Here is a 21,348-nt window from a genome sequence, read left to right on the forward strand (position 1 = left end):
TAACATATAAAAGCATAGCTAGCTGGAGTTTTGTAAAGAATTGTATGTCATTTGACTCTCACACTGATTTGTACAAATGTTTGTGTTAAAAATATATTTAAGTTGCTTATATTAAAAATGTGTCAACAGTGGGTCTTGCTGGACAGAAAAGTGATATACATGTATGTCAGATAGTATTATTATAACCGATTATGTATATGTTTTAACAGAGAATTCTGGAAGGGAAGAGGTTAATCTCAGTCCAACTAATTTTGAAAAATAGGTTGAAAATTAAATGGGTTGGTTTAGACCATAAAGTTTTCATCTTCAGGTCTGATTGCAGCCAGAGACAAAAATGTATGGGAAAACCAGGACTAGGAATCTTACTGTACTGTCCTTAGGGGTGATCCCATACATGTCGAGCAGCGCACTTCACTGGCCCTTTTCAAGAGAAATCTTGACGAGTGGATGGGAAATAGAATGTTCACCCCGGGGATCACTCCAGTGACTGTACTTGATAGAGGCTCTGGGAACTAACGTCAGGTGGCAAGATGCCAGGGCACTTCTATGGGCTAGGCTTGTAAATGCTCTAGGGCCATTAGCCTAGTACACACCTACGAACCTATGAACTAATTTGCTACCCCAGAAGGGTGGAAGTTTTTGAAAATTTTTTATAGCTTTCAGGTGCAGCAACAGATCTTCGCAAAGCTCTGGGTGTGTACTGTACCAGAGTCAGGTGACCAGGTGTGATATCATTTTATAACCAGCACTGAAATTATTTTTTAGATATTAGTGAGAGATATTCCAGAACTCTCACAGCAGCACTTTGTTTTTCGGACCTTGTAGGAAAGATCTCTCACAAATGTTTCACACAAGCTCACACCTCATCTTGCCTTGCTGTAGTAAGTAACTTAAATAATGAACAGTAATTCTTTAGTGAGTCAGGAAAACATAGTGAGATTAGTTAAATATTGCTTTCCCTTCATCTGTGTGAATCTATCCAACTGTGTTATTTTTATATGTCCTGTTATTGAAGCTCTGGTGTTTATTTTAACTAGATATTCAGTATTCTCATGTTTTTTATTGTTTACTATTAAATATTTCTGTACCTTTCATTATGGCTGGTCTTTTACAGAATACTTTTAACATCTTAAGAGTATATTTGCTTATTTTAGTGACACTGTGGCTGCTCCTGAAAGCCTTGCTGTTTTGGTCAAACTCTTCCATTTCTATTAGTATTAATTTTACTCAGTATAATTGGGCGTCTTTGTAAGACCCCTAGATTAGCTGACTGGATGGGAGTGTGTTCCCTGTGTGCTCTTAAGGGAAATTATGCTTGGTGCAGAGAGCTGCATCTGAAAACACTGTGTGTATCCATTTTTGCTGCTAGTGGCCATCATTCACTAGTGTCAGTGGTAAGGATTAAGGCTCCTTGATTATTGGCCCAGAGTAGGGACCGTCACAATTGTGTTTGCCAATTTTTTTTTTGATGGAGTGATGTATCTGACACAATTTGGTCAACTAAACAGATGGTCGACACTTGTCAACAAAAGTTGCAGATCAGACAATTCTCAGGTTTGGGGATTTTGCCCTTTCCTCAGTAACTGTGCAACCATGGAGTTAGAATGTATAATTTGCAGAGGGTATGGGGGTGCAGGGGAGCTTTCCCCCTTGCAGAAATAAACACTGTTTTCTTTTGTCTTTTGTTGTTAACTGTTTGCATGCACCACAATTTTTGCTTGATGCATGCATAGTAGCATGCTGATGCGTATAATGTTGATAATTTGTTGTTGACATTAGTGCCATTCGACAAAGGTAAGTAAATAAATATATGGTGCATTAGATTTGGTAGTGGCACAAATTTATCTTGTACTGCGATGTTTGTTAAATTTCATTGGTTGTTACAGTGGTCAAAATTTATTACAGCCAAACTGCAACAGTTAAGCTGTAGTATAATTTGAGGAGTTATCCACTTTGTCTGAGTTTGTGCAAGCATGGAGTTAGTGTATTTAATTTCATATTTTTTTTTTAATTATGAGATCACTAAGGCAAGCTATTGGTTTACATTTGCGATCACCATAACTGTAGATCCATGTTGTTTGATTTTCATCTGGTTCAACACATGGGTTGTCCGATCCAATCAGATCTGACCTCAGCACCATTTCTGAAGCTTCACAGAACCAGGTCTCTGACTCCAACCCTATCCATAATTTCCTCCACTACTCCCCCTTAGTAATTCAGATCCCATTTGCGGCCTAACACAACAGAAGTGTTTTATAAGGGCTCTACATCAAAAAGTGTGCCCTTTGCTGTTTTAGATTTCTTCCACAATGTCCTGTCCTACCAAGAGACTTGTCTCTACAGTTCTTTTCTTGGCTATAGCTGAAAAATACATAGTTTATAAGTAGTTATCATTAGCATTAGATGTTTTCCATAAGTCTGATAGGATTTATATATATATATAGGTAGATTGTTGAAATTGTTGGTGTGCTTTAACTTTAAAAAAAATTGATTGCATTCTGCTGTGTTTTTGTGTTGTTGGTTGTTCTTTGGTTGTGTTTCCAGAATGTCTGAAAGCCAGGGCTTTAAGAAATGTGCTAAATGCAGGCACAAAATCCTCCCTCAGGATTGGCATTCATTGTGTGTCTGTTGCTTGTGTGCTGTCCATCTTGACTTAAACTGTGAAACCTGTGCCTCTCTTGGCATGAGGGGTCTCCAAACATGCAGAGAAAAAAAAAAATAATTGCCAAAGGCCTTCTTCCTGCACAGACAGGGTCTTCCCTTCCAGCTGCCTCCTCTTCATCCATTGCTGTTTCTTCCACAGCCACGAAACAGGACAAAACCAAAGACATGCAAAAAGAGACAATTGAGAAGAAAGGACTAGAAAAGGAGAAGAGAGAATAAGAAAAAGAAAAGTTAGAAAAGTCCAGGAAGCATCACTGAATCCCGCTGCTTTGGTTGGTTTGCATCCCAAAACTCCTAGGAGGTTGGATCTGTCAGTTTTTCAGACCTTACCAGCCTCTCCACTGCTCCAATTCTCCCTGGGACCGGTGAGTCTGAGACTACACTCTCCAGTATTGCAAGACAAAAGATATTCTTTGTGGCTTCTTCTGTTCGATCATCTAAAATCTTTACAGAGCAAGATGTTGATAGAATGATTACCAAGTTCTTGCGAGCACAAATTTAGCTTGAGGTTCTCTTGGTGCCTTCACCTGTAAGTGGTACTTGTCCAGCAACCCTCTTGTTCGCTGTCTGATACTGGTCCGTCCTTCGAACCCAGCTATCCTGGATCCAACCTTCCCCTAGTGCACCTTTGTTGGAGTCAACAAATTACGATGCTTCAACTGTGACAATATCCCTATCTCTTTCACCTCTGACTTGCACAGATCAGGAAGAGTCTCAGAGCCGAAGCATCAGTGCCGGGACACAAGGTGATGAGTTAACTCTGAAGTTATTGGAGCTGTCTCTACTTATTGGGGCCTTGGCCCTCAACAGCTCAGATCCAAAATAAGCCTTGGGGTTGAGCTCCATCAATACCAAAAAGTCTCCTCCTTTGGACAGGATAAGATATCATTCAGGGCCAACTGCAGCTTTGGCCTTCAAGGCTTTTCAGAAGGTTTTGACTGTGCCAAAAGGTAAAGTTTGGCACCACCCAAACCTCAACAGGATTGTGCTTCTTCTCCCCTTCATTCTATCTGACAGGGGGAGTTAGTACCATGAGCTTCCAAGACTGTTCACTTAGTGAGTTCCCAATCTGATTCCTTCCTGACTGATCATCCACCAGTACTTGTTCACAGACAACAAGTGTGCAAAGGGGAGCACATAGACTCATCCCTAGAGTGTTTCACTGAAGACATGGATCTGTATGAAGGTGAAGGTGAAGGCTCTCCAAGATCCCTTTCTTAAGATTTCACCTTCTGTGAGATCCTTGAATTGATAAAACAATGAAGAGGATGGTTCACAAAAACCCTTCACCAGACTAGACTGTGTTCTTGGAGACCTTTTGTTCCAGCTCAACTTCATCATGGGTAGTGCCACCTATTGATCCACTTATTAATCTTATGGCTCAGTGGGCATGGAAGTACCCTTATGTGGTGGAACCCATACCAGGGAAACCAGATAGGATCTTGGCAGCAACTAAGGACAGAAAGCATTGGAGTAGAGGTCCATCAGTAAATGCTATGGAGGTAGAGGTGGCCACCAAGAAGGAATTTTTAAGCAAAAGCTGCTCTGTCCACCCCCCATTGGACAGGTTTGGGAAAAGGACATAAGATTCAGCAACCCTTGTCCTCCTAGCACTGAACTATTTGGTTCATGTAATATGATTCCAGAGAGACTTTACTAAATAGCTCTCCAAGGCTCTGTCCAGTAATGGATCTTTCTATTTTCAAAACCAGTTGTATATCAGTGTTGTGAATTTTTAACACAAATTTTCTTTTAACAGAAAATTTTTAACACAAATTTTCTGTTAAAAGAATTCAAATAAGATAAATAAAAGCTTAGTTTACTTGTAAGATGTTTAAATATGAGCAATTTAGGTGGAGATGATACCCCAAGCTGTGTCTCGAATAGATCACCAAGTACAGTGAAGTACTTGAAAAAAATCATGTCAGTTCTGGACTAGAGATGGCTAGGATTCTTACAAAGCTTCAAAATGCACTACACAACTGATTTACAAAGTATCAGTTGCCTCTAAGAAGTCTTCAGAAACAGATGAATGACAAAAAAGTTAATGGCTGCCAAATGAAAGGGACCAGCATTCAAACCTGTATCTTGCTGTATCAATGCTGTAGCACTGAGACACTGCATGGGATTTTATCCCAAACACATTCCCAAGAGAAGTCATATTTAGAGTAATTCACAATCCTGAGATACCTTTAAGTAGGTATTTCCTTCAGCTTGAAGTCCTAAAACCACCTTTGTATTTAGTGCATTGATGCCCTTCAGCATTAATTCTGGGTAACCTTTTGGGTTACAAAAATGATTTAATGGCTTTGTTGGTGCTAAGAAAATATTTTTGTTTAACTTGACATTGTATTTCTTTGCAAAAATGGTAAATCAGTTGAGAGGCTGTTCACTTTCATAATCAGAGCCATACCTCTCAACTGCAGAGATTTTCACAGAATGTCCAGATTTTTGCCTCATATTTTTGGTGTGTTCCTCCTAAAATCTGTACCTTTCTGGCAAATAGCTGAGGACTGACGTCATTAAATAATGACAGACAATTTGAGTTTGATTCCACATCCTTCAGAAATTTCATGCTAATGCAAAAGCTATTCTTCTGTCAACTTCCTAAGTTTGTAAGAGCAGTATTTAAAATCTGTTCCTATTTTGTCATTTTAGGCTTTGTCCAGATTTTTGCTGTAAGAGGTTGAGAGGTATGATCAGAGCTCTGGCCAACAGCTTGCATTTCATATTATATAGTGTTGTCACTTTCTTTTTCATGATGGGAAAAACTATGATGACATTAAGACCAAAGAAGTTTGTTTGTGTCTTTCGGCTTTTCCCGGTTAGGGGTCGCCACAGTGGAACTCCGGTCCGCTAATGATTGGCAGTTGATTTTACGTACCGGCTTGCCAGGCCTGATGCACAACCTTCAACGAAGGTACGCCCATTCACGCATGTCTTCACGCAGAAGACGCTGTAGCTGAGAATCGAACCGGACAGCGTCTTACTGTGAGGCGACAACGCTACTGCAGCACCACCACCGCGGGTATAGATAATTAAGCCCAGACAATATCCAAATGCTTAATGTTACCATGTAATACTAGCAAACCCCCATCATTATTCAAATGTTAGTAAAATGTACTGTCTAGTGGCATTATGTCTTCTTTTTCTTTGATCTGCAATTAGGTACTCCACTGTGAAAAGATATTTCTTGAAGTAATTCTGGGATGGAAGAGTCAGGAGGGGAAAAGTAAGCCAGGGTATTGTTTGCAAGGCTGTCAGAATGGCATTATGAAAGCCACACCTGGTCTTATTGCTGTTGTTCCATATATGGTTGAATAGGAGGTTCGAGGTACTTTCCTCTAATTGTAGACATTTTGACACAAACCATCTACAAATTAGTGCAGGATATAGATGGACAGACATACAGAAAAATATATAATATTGAATGAATGAGTGAATGCTCTTGTCTCCCAGTAAAATCTTGCAGTTTGTTTAGGTTCTTCGTTATTCAGTCATAATGGAAATTCCATTCTCCAGGTTCCTCAACTGAAATATTGAAGTAGCTTCTTTGACCCATGACTGCTGATATGTTTCAGAATAACAGCCTTTTGCAAAATGTTTCTTCACAGCTTATAAAGATAAGTTTCCTGCTTCCTCACTGTGGAAGCTGTAAGAAGTGTGTTAATATTCCCAGAATGAAATCACATGCTACACATGTTTATTATTGGTCTGAACTGGAAAGCCAGAATTCTTCAGCAGTTTTCTTTTTTTAAAATAAAGCCTGTTGCTTCATACATCGTTGATGTGATAGTGGCAGAATCTAGTGCAAATTGTGATGTGTCAGGAAAATGTAAACATGAAACTAAAAATAAAGTATCACTTGGATATTAACGTTTTTGGAAACTTCAGACTGAATATCTTTGTTGAGCATGGCTACAGTCATTCAAAGATTATGATTCTGAGAATGTTGCAGTTTAAGCCACATGATGGGCTGTATCCCTCCACTGACTAGATTTATTGAATATAATTTTACAGACAAAAGAGAACACTGTTATGTTGGCCATCTGACTGTAAAATGCTGTTCCACAGATTACATGATTTATGAAATATAACTTTGTAGAGTGTGGAAAAATACAGGTTGTTAGCATACTGTGAATATTTTTGTCCTTGTTACATTGTGTTTACAGGATGATAGTATGCAGAGAACATTTTTGGTATTTTTTTGTGGAGTCTTAAGTAACTTGAGGTCTTTTGCCAAGTGAGGGGATTGGAAGATTCATCAGCTTCTGTTGCAGAATGGCAGTTACTGCATGCGTTGTACTAGACTGTAGTGGGGAAGGGAGAGCTGAGTCACAGGCTGTGTAGTGACTGAAAGGACCAGACTGCAGATGCATGCAAAAGAAGTCCAGTACCTTTGCAAGGTAGCTGGGCTCCCACACTGTAATCCCACTCAAGAAGAAGAACTCGGGTTACAACTGCTGTTCTCTAGTGCTGACAGAAGTCGGTCTAGGTGGCTTAAACACCTACTAATAGAAGTATACCGTGCACAGTCCACTAGTATGAAGTGCCAGTGCAGACCCAGGACAAATTACAGGGGTTATTATATGCTTCAACTTGCTAGGGGAAAATGCATCATACACAGTGAATCAGAGACTGTTGCCTGGGACAATGAGGTCTGATCTACCCTTCCCAATCTGCTACAACTGTGGTTTTTACAAAGGCAAATGTTTTATAAAATGATAATAATCTACATCTTGCAGGTCATGGTTTTTACAAATGTCCATTCCAGACTTTTCTCAGATTTAAACTGGAAATTCAGAATAGTGTTTTAGAAGTAACAATTGCATTGTCAAAGGAATTTAATTTTGTAGTCTACACAGCATTACAGCTAAGATTGTGTTTAGGCAGTAGGATTCTGTATATGTAGTTATTAGCTCACTGCTCCTTTTCTTGTATTTTGTTTAATAGGTCCCTCCTTTCATCCTGGATCTGGAAGACGAGCATTGCTGGCTGAGGATACTTCCTCTGGTCTCAACTGAAGCAGAGGCCAACTGTATTATCTATAGCAAAGGTCAGTGCTCAACCAAATACATTGCTAGGAATTTGTACATAAGTGCTGTATGTTGTTACATGTCCTGTAGAACTCATGGTTAAGAATGCAATAAAGTGTGGTGGAGAATAAGGAAGATAGCAAATACTTCCTAATTCCTTTCTGGCATAATTTTATGTGCAAAGACAGTTCTCATAATAGGGAAGAGCTGTATTTTGCTTATAGGGAGAGCAAGAGATTTCATTATCCTCATTGTACAGTGCCGTCATACTTCATGCACACATAGGTTCATAGGTTCATACTAGGCTATCTGCCCTAGGGCATTTATAAGCCTAGCCAGAATGTGTTTGGCTTTCTCCACCCATTTTAAATTAATTTTGCTATGCCCTTTTTCGAGGTTAGTATACTGTGTCTCTGTCTAACAGTGACACAGAAGTGATACCCGGGGCAAACCTACGATCTCCCATCCACTCATCAAGATTCCTCTTGAAGAGAGTCAATGAGGGACTCTGCCTAACCTGGAATGGGATTTTATTCCAGAGTGAAGGGAGCCTCTGGGTTATGAATCTGTCCCTCCAGCATGTCCTATTTATTTCAGTGCTGAGGTTCAAGTCTCTCGAGCGCGTAGCTCGATGGGATTTGGATTTTCTGAGGTGCAGCATGTCCATTAATTCCGGGTTGGACATGACTTTATACGTCAGGCACAGATCGCCTCTGAGCAGGCGGTATGCCACTGAGTAGAGCTGGAGTTTCTTTAACTGGGCAGCATATGGCATCTGTTTGAGCCCTATGATCCTCTTGGTGAGGTACTTTTGGGGTCTTTCCAGTTGCTGCAGGTGTCTGGTAAGATACATCCCGAAAGGAGCATTGTACTCAATTATGGGCCTGATGAGGGATGGGTAAAGAGGCACGATGACCTCCCCTGATATAGATGTGAATCCCTTCATGATTAGGTGGGCTATATAAAATGTTTTTCTAACCACTTTGGCCACGTGGTTGTCAAATGAGAGATTGCTATCAACATAGAGAATATACTGGGTCTGTTATATGATAAGTGAAATACACTACTGTAGCTGCGGGCTTTGTGGAACACAAGGATGAATCTCTGTTAGACTGTCCAGGTTTGGATAATGGCTGGGAAGCTGGAGGGGCGAGTTAGTGGGTGGAGAGAGCAGCAAAACTATCTAGAATATCATGAAGTGAGGGAATGGTGGCTCTGGTCCTCTGCTTTGCCAATGTTAAATGATGGCTCAGAGTTTAAACAGTACAAAGACCAGGAATGTGCCTACCTGTCAAGCAGTGCAATGAATAAACTGAAGGCAGTACTAGACCAAAATATTGGAGTGTGCATGATCCTGTGGGATTACCAGTGCAGGAAAAGGGAATCAACCAGCCGGTGGAGACTCTGGGCCAGAAGTAAAAGCATTTACTTCTTATGGCTGCCTGTATGATGAGTTTCTACTTGCCCTGGTGCAGGGAAAGGTGTGACAGAGAATGAATGGGCAGATGGAAGAGTGGAACAGGCTTGATGGACAGTAAACATGAGAGACATACTAACAGAAAATATGTCATACTCTACAGATTTAGTGAAAAAAGTTAGATGATAAATGGCAAAACCACAAGCCACAGAACATGTTCCCTGTTCCTACACTACAAGATATGCCATTTGCCACTCATGCAGAGCTCCACAGTTTTCCTTTTTGTCCATTTTTCTTGTTTTCTGTGTGCATTATTTTTATTTAAAAATTCCCTTTTGTACTTTTTTAGTTTGATGTAGTGTTTCCCGTTCATTTAAAAGTGGTGTGGTAATTGCAGTTTTCTGTTGAACACTGCTTTATATTTAGGTTAGATACATTTTTATGAATGGATTATCTCATTGGTGATTTCCTCTTAGAGTTTTAAGGTAAATTGTTGTATGAGTTGAGGTGACCTTGTGGTATTATTGTAGTAGGAGAGATACCTATTATTCAGACTTTTTAGTCTTATAGTTTAATATTTTGAGTACGTTTAATCTTGCATAGTGTAGATTCTTAGATTAAAGGTCAGACTGCTATAAGTACAGTTTTTCAAATGCTTGTTGTGACTTCATACGTTCATAGGTGTTTACTAGGCTAATGACCACACATTTCAAGAACATGGTTTTATCAGTCTCACAGCTGGAATTGGAAAATAATCAAGGAAAGAACTACTTCCTTAAGCATTGCCTGGCAGAAAGTAAATCAAGTTTTTCAAGTATAGACATCCTATATAAATAGTTGGTTTTGTAATGTTTGTTTTTGGAATTGTTTCTCTACTTTAAGCTTTAACTGTATAAATGTTTCTTTGATATACATACTGTAAATATGTTTATGTTTCTAAAAATCATTAAAAATTTATTCAGTAAAAAAAAAAAAAGCTAGCCATGCATTCCAAGTCTCTGACAAGTTCTTGTACCTCTGATAAGTGTAAGCAGGGGCTTGGGAGATGAACCATTTACAGACTGCCTGTGTCCATTAGAGACATAGGTGCTAAACCAGGGATGAATTTCCTGTTCCCCATCCAATTGTCCAAGTTGCACTTGAATTGGGTTAGGGACGGGGAACCTGTTCCAGAGAAGGGGTACTATTTGGAATACATACCTGTCTGTCCAGCAGGACCTATTTATATCACAGATAGAATGGGTAATTCTGATGCTGTTTGATTTACAGATGTGCTGGAAGTCCATTAAGGTGGGATCTAACAACGCCTTGTATGCAAGGCATAGATCTCCCCTCAACAGTCTGTAGGAGACAGAATTCAGGGATAAGGCCTTGAGGTAGTCTGCATAGCACATGCTACTTACACCCTGTATTCTTTTAGTGAGGAACCTCTGTGGACATTCCAATTGTTGGATGTGCCTAGTTAGGTACATACCAGAGGGGGCATTGTACTCGATGATAGGTCTGATGAACACCGAATACAGTGGAAAATATATATATATATATATATATATATATATATATATATATATATATAAATTCCATTGGTTTGGTTAACAGAGACTTTTGTTGACATGTTTTTAATCGACTGAACATATAGTCTACACATGTGCAAAATCAACAATCTCCAGGTAGGGGAGTATTCCTTTTCACCAGGAACTGTGTGATCTCAGAGGTAGTATATATAATTAGCTGAGGATGTGTGGGATGTATTTCCCCACATGGGTGGATGTTGTTTATGTTTTTTAAATATTTGCATGGGCCGAGAAACAACCTTGGTGCAAGTGTACTTGGAAATCTTTGTTTCTGACATTGAGTGGCTTACCTTCAGGATGTCAACATTCGTGTTAGTCAGTCAACTGAAGGTCAATCATATGTGTGTGTGGTGTGTGTGCATGCATGCGTGCATGTGTGTGTGTGTGTGTGTGTGCGCACACACACACACACACACACACACATCACGGGGGGGGGTTCTTAGAGATTTACAGATGACATTTTTGCAAAACCTCAATTAGAATTCAAATAGTAACTACAGTTTGCATTTCTTGTCCTATATATGCCCAGAAAGGGGACTTCAGTAGACCTGAGGATAAAGGGAAGGCCTCTGCAGAGAGAGATTCCTTAGCTTAAACCTTGCTCAACAAAGTTGAAAAAATGTGCTTCAGCCATAGACAGATTATTTAAAACTGGCCATCAGGCTAAGTACTCTCTTTATGTATGCATAATGTGTGTGTGTGTGTGTGTGTGTGTGTGTGTGTGTGTGTGTGTGTGTGTGTGTGTGTGTGTGTGTGTGTGTGTGTGTGTGTGTGTGTGTGTGTGTGTGTGTGTGTGCGCGCGCGCGCAAATTTAATTGATTGGGTCACTTTCTAGCAAACTATGATCTTACAAATCCACAAATCTACTCTTCGTGGTCAGTCATATTTTATAACAAGCCCTCAGTCTTTATGTCCTCAGTGTTAGCTGTGTTATTTAAAGGGTACATGGGGTAAGATCCCTGCATGGGAAGCTTGATAAACTTACCCTAAGTTGTCTATTCAAATATATTCAGTTGGAAGAGTTTTCTAGGATTGTGGCTTACAGAAAAATGAGTTGATTGATCGTACCATGTTTTCCTATGTGGGGGGGGCCTTACCCTACATACATGGGGGCCTAGATAGACTGTGGTATATTGCATGTTGTAAAACAGTATTTGATATATGGCTGTTTGATAACACAGTGAACAAGGGGAGTAGTGCAGAGTATGACAGAGCTGTTGGCAGCAGACAGCAAAAAGCTGTAACTCTGTATAGATATTTGCCAGCAGTCCGTTTGGAAGATGTTTTTACAGAGATCAAGTCATTAACAAACTCCAATATAACAGTAGCTCTTTTTCGCATAAATGTGCAGGAACCAGTGGGAACGTTTTGAGGAAGTTTTAAACACTGTTGGTGCTGGGCAGTGGGAGAGTATTTATTTGGACTTGCTAAACAGTCTCATAGAATTTGCAGCTTCAAAAACATTTAACAGAATTCAGGTTTGCATAGGCAATCTTTGGTGGTACTGATTAAGTTGTGGACAGTGAGCTTTTGCTTACTTGTGATTTGTACGTTACCTACAAGTGGGGAATTAGGTCTCCGGACTGTATATGCTGTCAGAATATTATCAGATAAAGAGTTAAATATGGCTATTGTAGGTCTAAGTGGTTGCTAAAATGTTAGACTTAATGCATTCTATATGTTCTCCAGTGTTTCTTCCATTTTGATTTCTAGTATCACTTTATTGTGTAAAGTTATACCACTTGCAATCTCTTGATTGTTCCTAGACTAATATGTTTATTATTTTACTGTCTTTTATCCTGCCGTGACTTTTTTTTCTTAGAGCTAAAGGTACTGCAGTGCAGACAGGAGCAGGAAATGTTTCTTCTTTCAGTAACCAATATCCAAGACAAAGTGCCGCAGTGTCAGCTTCTTTAACACTGTAGCAGACATAATGTGAAACTATGGTCACTGTGTGTTGCTCTTCTGGCTTGATGACGTTGTGCATGCCACCAAGTGTCAGACCATCACCATAGTATAAGGTTATTGCTGCCAGTGTGCAGCTGCAGACATGATCTCATCATAACCTGCACAACTGTTTACAGTAATCAAGGGTATCAAGTTTTTATTCTTGTTAAAAAAAGAACAAAGCAGATTCAGGGCAGAAGATCAGCTGCTGTGTGTGCTGTATACTTTATTGGAAGTGTAAACCATAGCTCTTTTGACAGCTAAGTACTTGTCCTATAAATATGCCAGAAAAACTACAACACTGCATTGCAAAACTTTAAAAAAATTAAACCTAAAAAAATTCAAAATGTTTGATTTTTCTGTTTATTTAATAGTCACAGTCATTGTCTGAAATGTGTGTCATGTCAGTTACCTTACTTTTTTCTTTATTGAATGTTTACTTTTTTCTTCTTCAGAACAGTGAATAAGTTGTACTCTTACACCCTTTCTTTAGGTGGTGAGATTTGGTGTAAGATGACAAAAGCCGTCTCTGCAGGAGAAGACATCATTGCAACCCTTGTGGCTGAAAAGCCAAGGGAGACAGCTGCAGCAGTGAATCACATGGTAAAATCAGAGCCAGAGGACTCGGTGTATTCTGCAACCTTGCCTTCAATGTCTGATATTCAGCTTCTTCCACAACAAGCTGGCATGGCAGCCATATTGGCTACAGCTGTTGTCAACAGTAAGTGTAGTACAGCTAACTGTTCAGTGGTTGTTGGATAAGCACTACCGTTCTGCAAAAAGTTACCAAAAAGTTTGTAGTTGTAGAATTGGTTGGTATTATATGTCCACAGTGAGGAAGTATCACAAGTTATATGTATGTAAAACAGAGAGGAAACAAATATTAAGTCTTTTCGGCCATTGTTTTTATGTCCATGTATGTGAGACACTGACCAGTGTTTAAAATCAGTCATAGAAATCTGTGAGGTTTCCCTCAGGGGAAGCATTGAATATCCAAGGGGCAGTTTCTGCCAGGAAGAGGGGGTTGTTTGATGCCTTCTGGTGACACCTGAAGGGAAATGTACCAGCCTGTGCAACCCTAGTGTACTGGTTGTTCCTCTGCCTATTTGCATCTGGAAAACTTGACACATCTCTGCAAGCAGTGTGATCTACTCCCACTCCTTCCACTTGAAATTCTTATTTCTGATGGACCTATAGCAGTACTAATTCTATGTTGACTCTAGTAGCTATGGTGGTCGAGGCAGAAACCGAGATGACCTGGCATTACCTAGTGGGCTCATACGGCCAACATACAAGGTAGAATGATGGCAGTGAATGGTTCAAGTCAACTTGTGTATGTCAGGCCTAAAGGTAAAAAAGCACTGCATTAGTGAAGTACCTCCGAGTGGAATCCAGAATCTGAGCTTTGCTTTAGGAAAATATGGGCAAGCATGATTCTAGCCCATGAGTGTGCATGAAATCACATCCCTCATTCATCTATAGCACCACATGCTGAAGTCCAGTTATTTGAGAGTAGAGAAGAGGAAATGCGTACTTTCAAAATGTCTGTTCCCAAGTTTGAATGAAAGCTGTGGTGTCTCTCAGGTTTGATTGTGACAGCGATATTGCGTGTTGGCCTGAGGCCGTAAATTACTTAAAAATGTTGATGGCTTTGGAGACCTTGAGTACTGCAGAAGCCAAATGTTGTACTGCTTGAGAACCATGAGGGTAAGTAAGGATTTCACTGCGAATACAGTAGGTTCCAGGTGGTAACAACTGTAGAGATGGGAAAGGAGCACAATAAGAAGCATATGTTAAAAAAAATACTTCCAATTTGATTTATGGTTAGCAGCACTGTGCAAGAATGAATGTGTGATCCAAGTGATAAATGTTTCAGCTGGAGATTGTGTTTACTAATTGGGCACAACTTGATAGGCAGTATAACTAGAACTCCTTTGAGGCTGAAAGAATATTTTGTTAAAAAATGTGAAATGGCTGATTACCCTATCTAACTGTACCATGAGCTGTTTTTTCCTGCACCCTCTACATGTTATTACAAGTGCAGCCACTTGGGGATTTATACACTTCCACTTCTGTGCACTCTTGAAAAAAAAACTTCTCTATTCCAGTGCTCGTAGGATAAATGTTGCCATATTTTTTTCTTTTTGTCCACAACTATCGCTGTTAAGTCTCCCTGTTTCCAGGACTGTAGAGCACATCATTGGAAGCTTTCTTTGTAGGCTAGACACAATACCTTTCCTCTGCTCCACAGAGGCTTCCTGAGGGCACAGAAGGAGTGGTCTTTATTGTTCTGGTGACTTCACTCTGGTCTCATCACCATTTGCTTCAAGTTGATGTACAGCTCCTTTACAGATTTCAGCTTTAGCCAAATGAAAGACTTTCCTGCTACACAAACGTAAATAAATTCTTATACCGTGACCAGAATGGACACCATTCTTAAGTCAGGGTACAATTAGAGTTCTTGAAATTTGTAAAGCTTGAGTCTTTGACACTTAAGAGTGCATCCACAGTGTACCCAGAATTGTTTCCTACTGCCATTCATATGGCATTACATGTAATGTTAAGTATGCTTCAAAAGTCTTTTTTATAAGTCACATTGCAGCTTGGATGTTTTTATCCCACATTGCTGTAGTTTTTTCTTGCAAATACTGTTATTTATGACTTTATGTTTCTCAGTACATAGATCACTTTTCTTTGACTACAGTATCTGGTTTTCTTGCTTCTAATTTATAACTGTCGGTATTATAAGATCCTGTGTGATTAGAAAGTCCTTACTTTCAGTAATGCTTTGTGGTTTATGTTTCCAGTGTTTCTCAGCTACTTGTACGTTGTAGTGTTTGCACAATCCCTGATGAAACAGTCTTGCCACATTATTATGCCTTCCAGTATATAAATCCTCATCCACAAGTATATCACAACCAGCAACAAGTAACTAAAACATACAATTCAGCAAGCAGCAAGATGTGCAAGTGTTTTCAGTTCTTGTCTTGGCAAAGCTCACCCTGCCTCCTTTTGAACCAGCTTCTTCTGCAGAGCTAAAATTTCTCTCCTGGAAGACAGCCTTCCTCCTGGCCATCACTTCAGCCAGAAGAGTCTCTTAGCTGCAAGCACTCATGGCAGTGGAACCCTTCATCATCTTGCATGTCTGTATCTCACTTTTTCTGTGCACTTTGTAAACCAGCATGTATGTAACTTGCTATTTGAGTCACCATTATTAGACTTTCATCGTTTGATTTAAATTCACCTCTCCTTAGCCATTCAAGTGTCATATTTTGATCAAAAAGTAGTTGTTCCAGGAGTTCTTTATACTGACTATAATTGTGGGGTATTCGTTTCTCTTTCCTTTTTCCTGGTCCTGTTCTTTATATTCATTCTTTTGTTTTTTGGCACTTTCTGTTGCTCCTGATTTTCATCTATGTCTGGTTTGATTTCCATCCCCACTGTTTTCCAAAATGTTTCTGTTAATCTGAATAAAAATGTCTTGTCTTCATGGTTTAAGAACATTCACTATGTTTGGATCTGATAATGTCAGTAAATATGTATGCAGTCACACAATTGCAGCCCTATACATATAGTCAGTTTTGAGGAGAACAATAGCTCTACAAACTGAGGGATATATAATCTTCCTGTACACTTGCTTTTATATTTGATGTGCACAAACCATTTTTTTAATCCAGGTGATCCAGTGCTTTTTGAGGCAAATTATTCACAACAAAACTATACGAACAGGAAGACCAACTTTGATTTATAGCATGAACTTTATTCCTAGATGTCAAGGTAGATGTTCTTTGTGTTTCACTGTTGCAGTCATCCCATTTGGGCTTTCCCTGCCAAGGTAGCCTTCGGCCGGCCTGAATACCAGAGACTTAGTATTTCTGCATCTTTTGCTGTCACATGAAGACTGACATCAGGTCATCAGAGGTATAAAGGAAGGCAGCCAATGCCATTACATCAGTCTTTCTTGCCGTGGAGCCTGAAGTAGAAGTTCACACCAGTGCCGGTCGGCCTCTACCTGAGTTTCATTTCCGCATTGAAGTTGAAGTCTTCGAAAGCTAAGTACCCCATTGGGGATCCTTTTTTATTGCACTAACCAATGTCAGAAAAAGTTAATTGTCTCACCTGTGGAAAGTAAATACCACACCGGGACTTCCACTCCTACTGCATCACTTGTCTAGGCCCAGATCACGACATCCCCTGTTGTCGGTTCTGTGCTTTGTTTAACACCAAAATTATTTGTCGTCAGGCCCTTATTGTAGCCAGATATTTCCGATTACAGTCCTCGAATTCCGATATGGCTTCCGTAAGCTGTCCGACAGCAGAACTTCTGAAAAAATGTAAAGATAAAAGACAGAGACAGACTGCACAGGACCAAACCTTCCGACGACGCTACCGCCATGCTGGTCGTCAGTCCTCCGGCATTCAGTGAGGCGCTTTCACAGCCCCTGATGCCCGCTTCAGTTAATTTGCAGGCTGCTACCGAGAACCTTTCAGTATGCCGCAGAACTGTTCTTCGACTAAGAATTCTGTGGTCGTCTCTACCTTGGATGGGTCTGGAGCCGCTGTGCAGGCACTGGCTTCCAAGGAAGTCCTTCGCAACACCGAATCCAGACATAAACTGACACCTTCTTTCACAGCTACCATTCTTTCTAAAACAACCGAGTTACTTAGGCCCAGGAGTCGAACCACCACAGAGAAACTGACTACCAGCCATTCTCTGGCGCCTTCTCCCTTGCCTCAGTCACAAATGCTTAAAATGGCAGAGGACGTTATCATGCTGATTAGGGGAAGCCAACCCACTCCCTCAAAAAGAAAAAGAGGTCCATCTCTAGTAGTTTTGTCTGAACAAGAGTCAGATGAATCTGATGCAGCTGACTTTGAAGGCTCTCTACATATGAGGATTTTGATGCACAGGAATCTGTTCCTTCAGCCTCTCCCCCAGAGGATTTTTCCTTTGGGGAAACCCTGCATACTTTAGGGGAGCATTTCAAACAGGAGAGTCAAGACTACATACAGTCTATAAAGAGACTCAGAGAGTTTGTGGACCTTCCACAGCACAGGCACTTAGCCATCCCCCCAGTCCTAGATGTGGTGGATGATGTCTTCCTTGAATCCAGCTTGACTCCAGACACCCTCCCTCCTGCTCCTAGAAAACCAGACGGGTACTACAGAGTCCCTGACTTTCACAACTATCTTTTTAAAAACCCAACAGCGGACCCTGAGGTCATTACTCAAGGCCCAAAAGGGGTTAAAGCTACTTCAGCTAAGAATCTCACCCCCTCAGACAGGGATTCCAGAGCACTGGACAGATGGGGTAAAAAAGTATACACCTCACCTACTCTTGCTATCAGGGCACTAAATTGTCAGTTCCATATGCTTAAATATCAGTAACATACCTTGGAACTCCTTAAACAAAAATATTTCCTCCTTACCTGCATGGGCAGAATCTAAACTTACAGGACTTAATGCACTCTGCTGGTTAAGTAACTAAACACACTTTGCACTGCAGTTTTGATGCCCTAGAAGCTTCTTGCAGGGCAGCAGTCACTGGCTCTGTCATTAGAAGACATGTATGGCTTAAGGAACAACCCCTGCCAGACCATGTCAAATCAAAATTGTTGGATGCACCCTTGCACAAAGATAACTTATTTGGTACTAAAGCAGAAGAGGTGTTAAAAAAGATGGAAGAAAAAGCAAAATCTATGCAGAATGTTAAAGATTTCTTACAGGTACAGTCCCCTAGGTTCAGCAGGCATTTTCCTTCCAAGCACTGGTCCTTTCCTACATCTAATAAGCAGGGCCAGCCTAGGCCCCGTGGAAACAGACCTCCAAGACAGCAGTCCCAGGGGTTGCAGAGATCTAAGCAGTGGACTGCCTCCACTTCAAAACCAGGGAGTTCTAAGCCACCCCCTTATGGTAAGAACTCACAATGACTCACCCCCTCCCGACCTCGCCTCTGCCCACCATCACATACCTCTAGGAGGAAAACTCTCCTTTCACTCAAGCACCTAGGCCACCATTACCAAGGACTAGTGGGTTCTGAACATTGAGTCTCAGGGGTACAGATTCTCCTTCCACACCCTTCCAACCCCCAAGAGGGTTCCCAGATCTACCACCAAATCAGTGGGCAGAGGCTCAAAAGCAGATCCATACCCTGCTCTCCTTAGAAGCAGTAGAACACGTTCCTGCAGAGCAGATAGGCCAAGGCTTCTACTCCAGACTTTTTGTAGTACCCAGAAAAGAGGGCACCTGGTGCCCCAACCTTGATCTATCCAGTCTAAACACCTTTCTGGTGATCCCAAAATTCAAAATGGTCATCCTCCAGCAGCTGCTACCCATGCTCTCCAAGGACGTTTGGCTAGCCACCCTGGACTTAAAAGAGTCCTACCTCCACATTCCCATCAGGGAGTCTTGCAGAAAATATCTTCGCTTCTGGGCAGGATCTCAACACTTTCAGTTCTCTGAGATTCCCTTTGGCTTATCTACTGCTCCCAGAGTTTTCACAAAATGCCTGGCTCTGGCCATTGCTTTTTGCAGACAAAGAAATATTCAGATTTACCCCTACTTAGATGACTGCCTTATTCAGGCAGACGGCCAAGAAAAGCTGCTCAAAGACCTGGCCTTTGTAAAGGACCTACTGACCTCCTTAGGGTACGCAATCAATGAAAAGAAATCTAAACAGGTACCCACCAAAAGGATAATCTTCCTGGGAGCAAGTCTAGACAAAGCATCCCAGATGGCATCCCTAACACCAGAGAAACAAAGTTTCCTATCAGCTTACTTCTCTCAACTGGCCACCAGGCACTAGCTTTCTGCAAGGGAAATCCTGCTAGCCCTGGGGTCATGGCATCTTGCATATTCCTTATTCCATATGCCAGACTGCATATGAGGAAACTTCAATGGTACCTAAAGAGCCTTTCCTGTCAACACTCTCAAGATCTGTAAACTCTTTTACCTATTATTCCTTGCTTGAGGAAGGAATTTCATTGGTGGGCAACAGCCTGCTCCCACAACAAGGGACTGCCCTTCTCCTCACACTCCGCTGCCCAGATCCTCACTACAGATGCATCAGACTATGCTTGGGGTGCACACCTGGGTGGCAGTTGCATACAGGGCCAGGGGAACACCCAGCAACTCCCCCTGCACATCAGTCAAAAAGAGATGATGGCTGTGCAACAGGCCTTGATAGCTTTCAGACTCCTTCTCTCTCCAGGGGTTCTCCTGATCAAAACAGACAGCAACACAGTGATGTCGTACATCAACAAACAGGGAGGGACTCACTCCTACCCATTCTACAGGCTGGCCATGACCCTTTGGTTTACAGCCTCTTCCATGCAACTACACCTGTTAGCACAGTACCTGCCAGGCCCCCTGAACTCCCTGGCAGACCAATTAAGCAGAAAACTTTTGGACCCCCATGAGTGGCAGTTCAACAAAAACACCTTCATACTAATAACTCAGAAATGGGGAACCCCAGAGGTCGATCTCCTTGCCTTCCACACCAAGCATCAGCTCAGCAAATTCTGCACCAGGGAGCATCACTGCATGGCATGGAAAGTGGATGCCCTGTCCTTCCCCTGGGTAAACCTCTCGGTCTATACCTTTCCTCCCCTACCCCTCATTTTCAAGGTACTGATCAAAGTAAAGGAGGAAAAACCAAGGACTATTCTCATAGCTCCAGACTGGCCCAGACAGCACTGATACCCCTTGCTGCACAGCCTGTCCCCACTGCCCCCATGGAATCTTCCTCAGATCTCCAACCTCCTAACCCAGAGTGAAGGGGAATTCATGCACCCCCTCCCCAATTGCAGACACTCAGTTTGGCTGCTTGGTTTATACCCTGACCCCTGACCAATCTGCCATCCTCGGTAAACAGGTTCTGAATGGTATCTGAGAGGCCAGACGCCCTAGCAACAGAAAGTCTTATGCAGATAAAGGAAAAGGTTCTGCACCTGGATCCAGGCTAAGGGGGGCCAATATGGCACAGCCCTCCATCCCTCTTATCCTGGATTACTTAGCTGACCTACTACACAGTAGTCTCTCCTTCTTCTCTATAACAATTCATGCCTCTGCTCTTTCACTCATTTTCCCACTCAGCACCTCTTTTTTCACACCCTCTGATCAAACAGTTCCTCAGAGGGGCTAACAACTTGAGGCTCCCCAGAAGGGCACCAACACCAGCTTGGGACTTTAACCTTGTCTTGGGAAAGCTCACCCTGCCTCCTTTTGAACCAGCTTCTTCTGCAGAGCTAAAATTTCTCTCCTGGAAGACAGCCTTCTTCCCGGCCATCACTTCAGTCAGAAGAGTCTCTTAGCTGCAAGCACTCATGACAGTGGAACCCTTCATCATCTACCATGCAGACAGGGTATTTGCCCACCTTCTTTCCTAACCCTCAAAACAAGGGGGAAAGGATTCTGCACTCTCTAGATGTGCACAAACACCGCAGGTACTATCTGGGCAGGAATAAACCCTTTTCAGAAAATCTGATCAACTGCTGGTTAACTTTGCTTCAGGGGCAGAGGGCAAAGCCATCTCGAAGCAAACCATTTCCAAATGGATAACACACTGCATCCATTTCTGCTACAAACAGCATGGCAAGCCTCCCTCCAAGGGGGTCAGGACACACTCCACCAGAGCAGCCTCCACCTCTGCCGCTTTCCTCAGAGGAGTCCCCACCTGGGCATCTGTTCACACCTTTACCAAACATTGCCA

General features: G+C 41.6%; 1 protein-coding gene across 1 annotated transcript in view; it reads left to right on the plus strand.

The window, feature by feature from the left end:
- The window catches only part of ZFPM1 (zinc finger protein, FOG family member 1), a 1,358,773-nt gene that overhangs the window by 1,287,946 nt on the left and 49,479 nt on the right, over positions 1-21,348 (plus strand). Inside the window, exons 5-6 of the mRNA XM_044081656.1 lie at positions 7,618-7,720; positions 13,132-13,359. Of these exons, the coding sequence (XP_043937591.1) occupies positions 7,618-7,720; positions 13,132-13,359 (331 nt within the window). The remainder of the gene's footprint in view (positions 1-7,617; positions 7,721-13,131; positions 13,360-21,348) is intronic.

This window comes from Protopterus annectens, chromosome 8.part1, assembly GCF_019279795.1.
Source record: "Protopterus annectens isolate FY-2018-M chromosome 8.part1, PAN1.0, whole genome shotgun sequence".
Classification (NCBI taxonomy): domain Eukaryota; kingdom Metazoa; phylum Chordata; order Ceratodontiformes; family Protopteridae; genus Protopterus; species Protopterus annectens.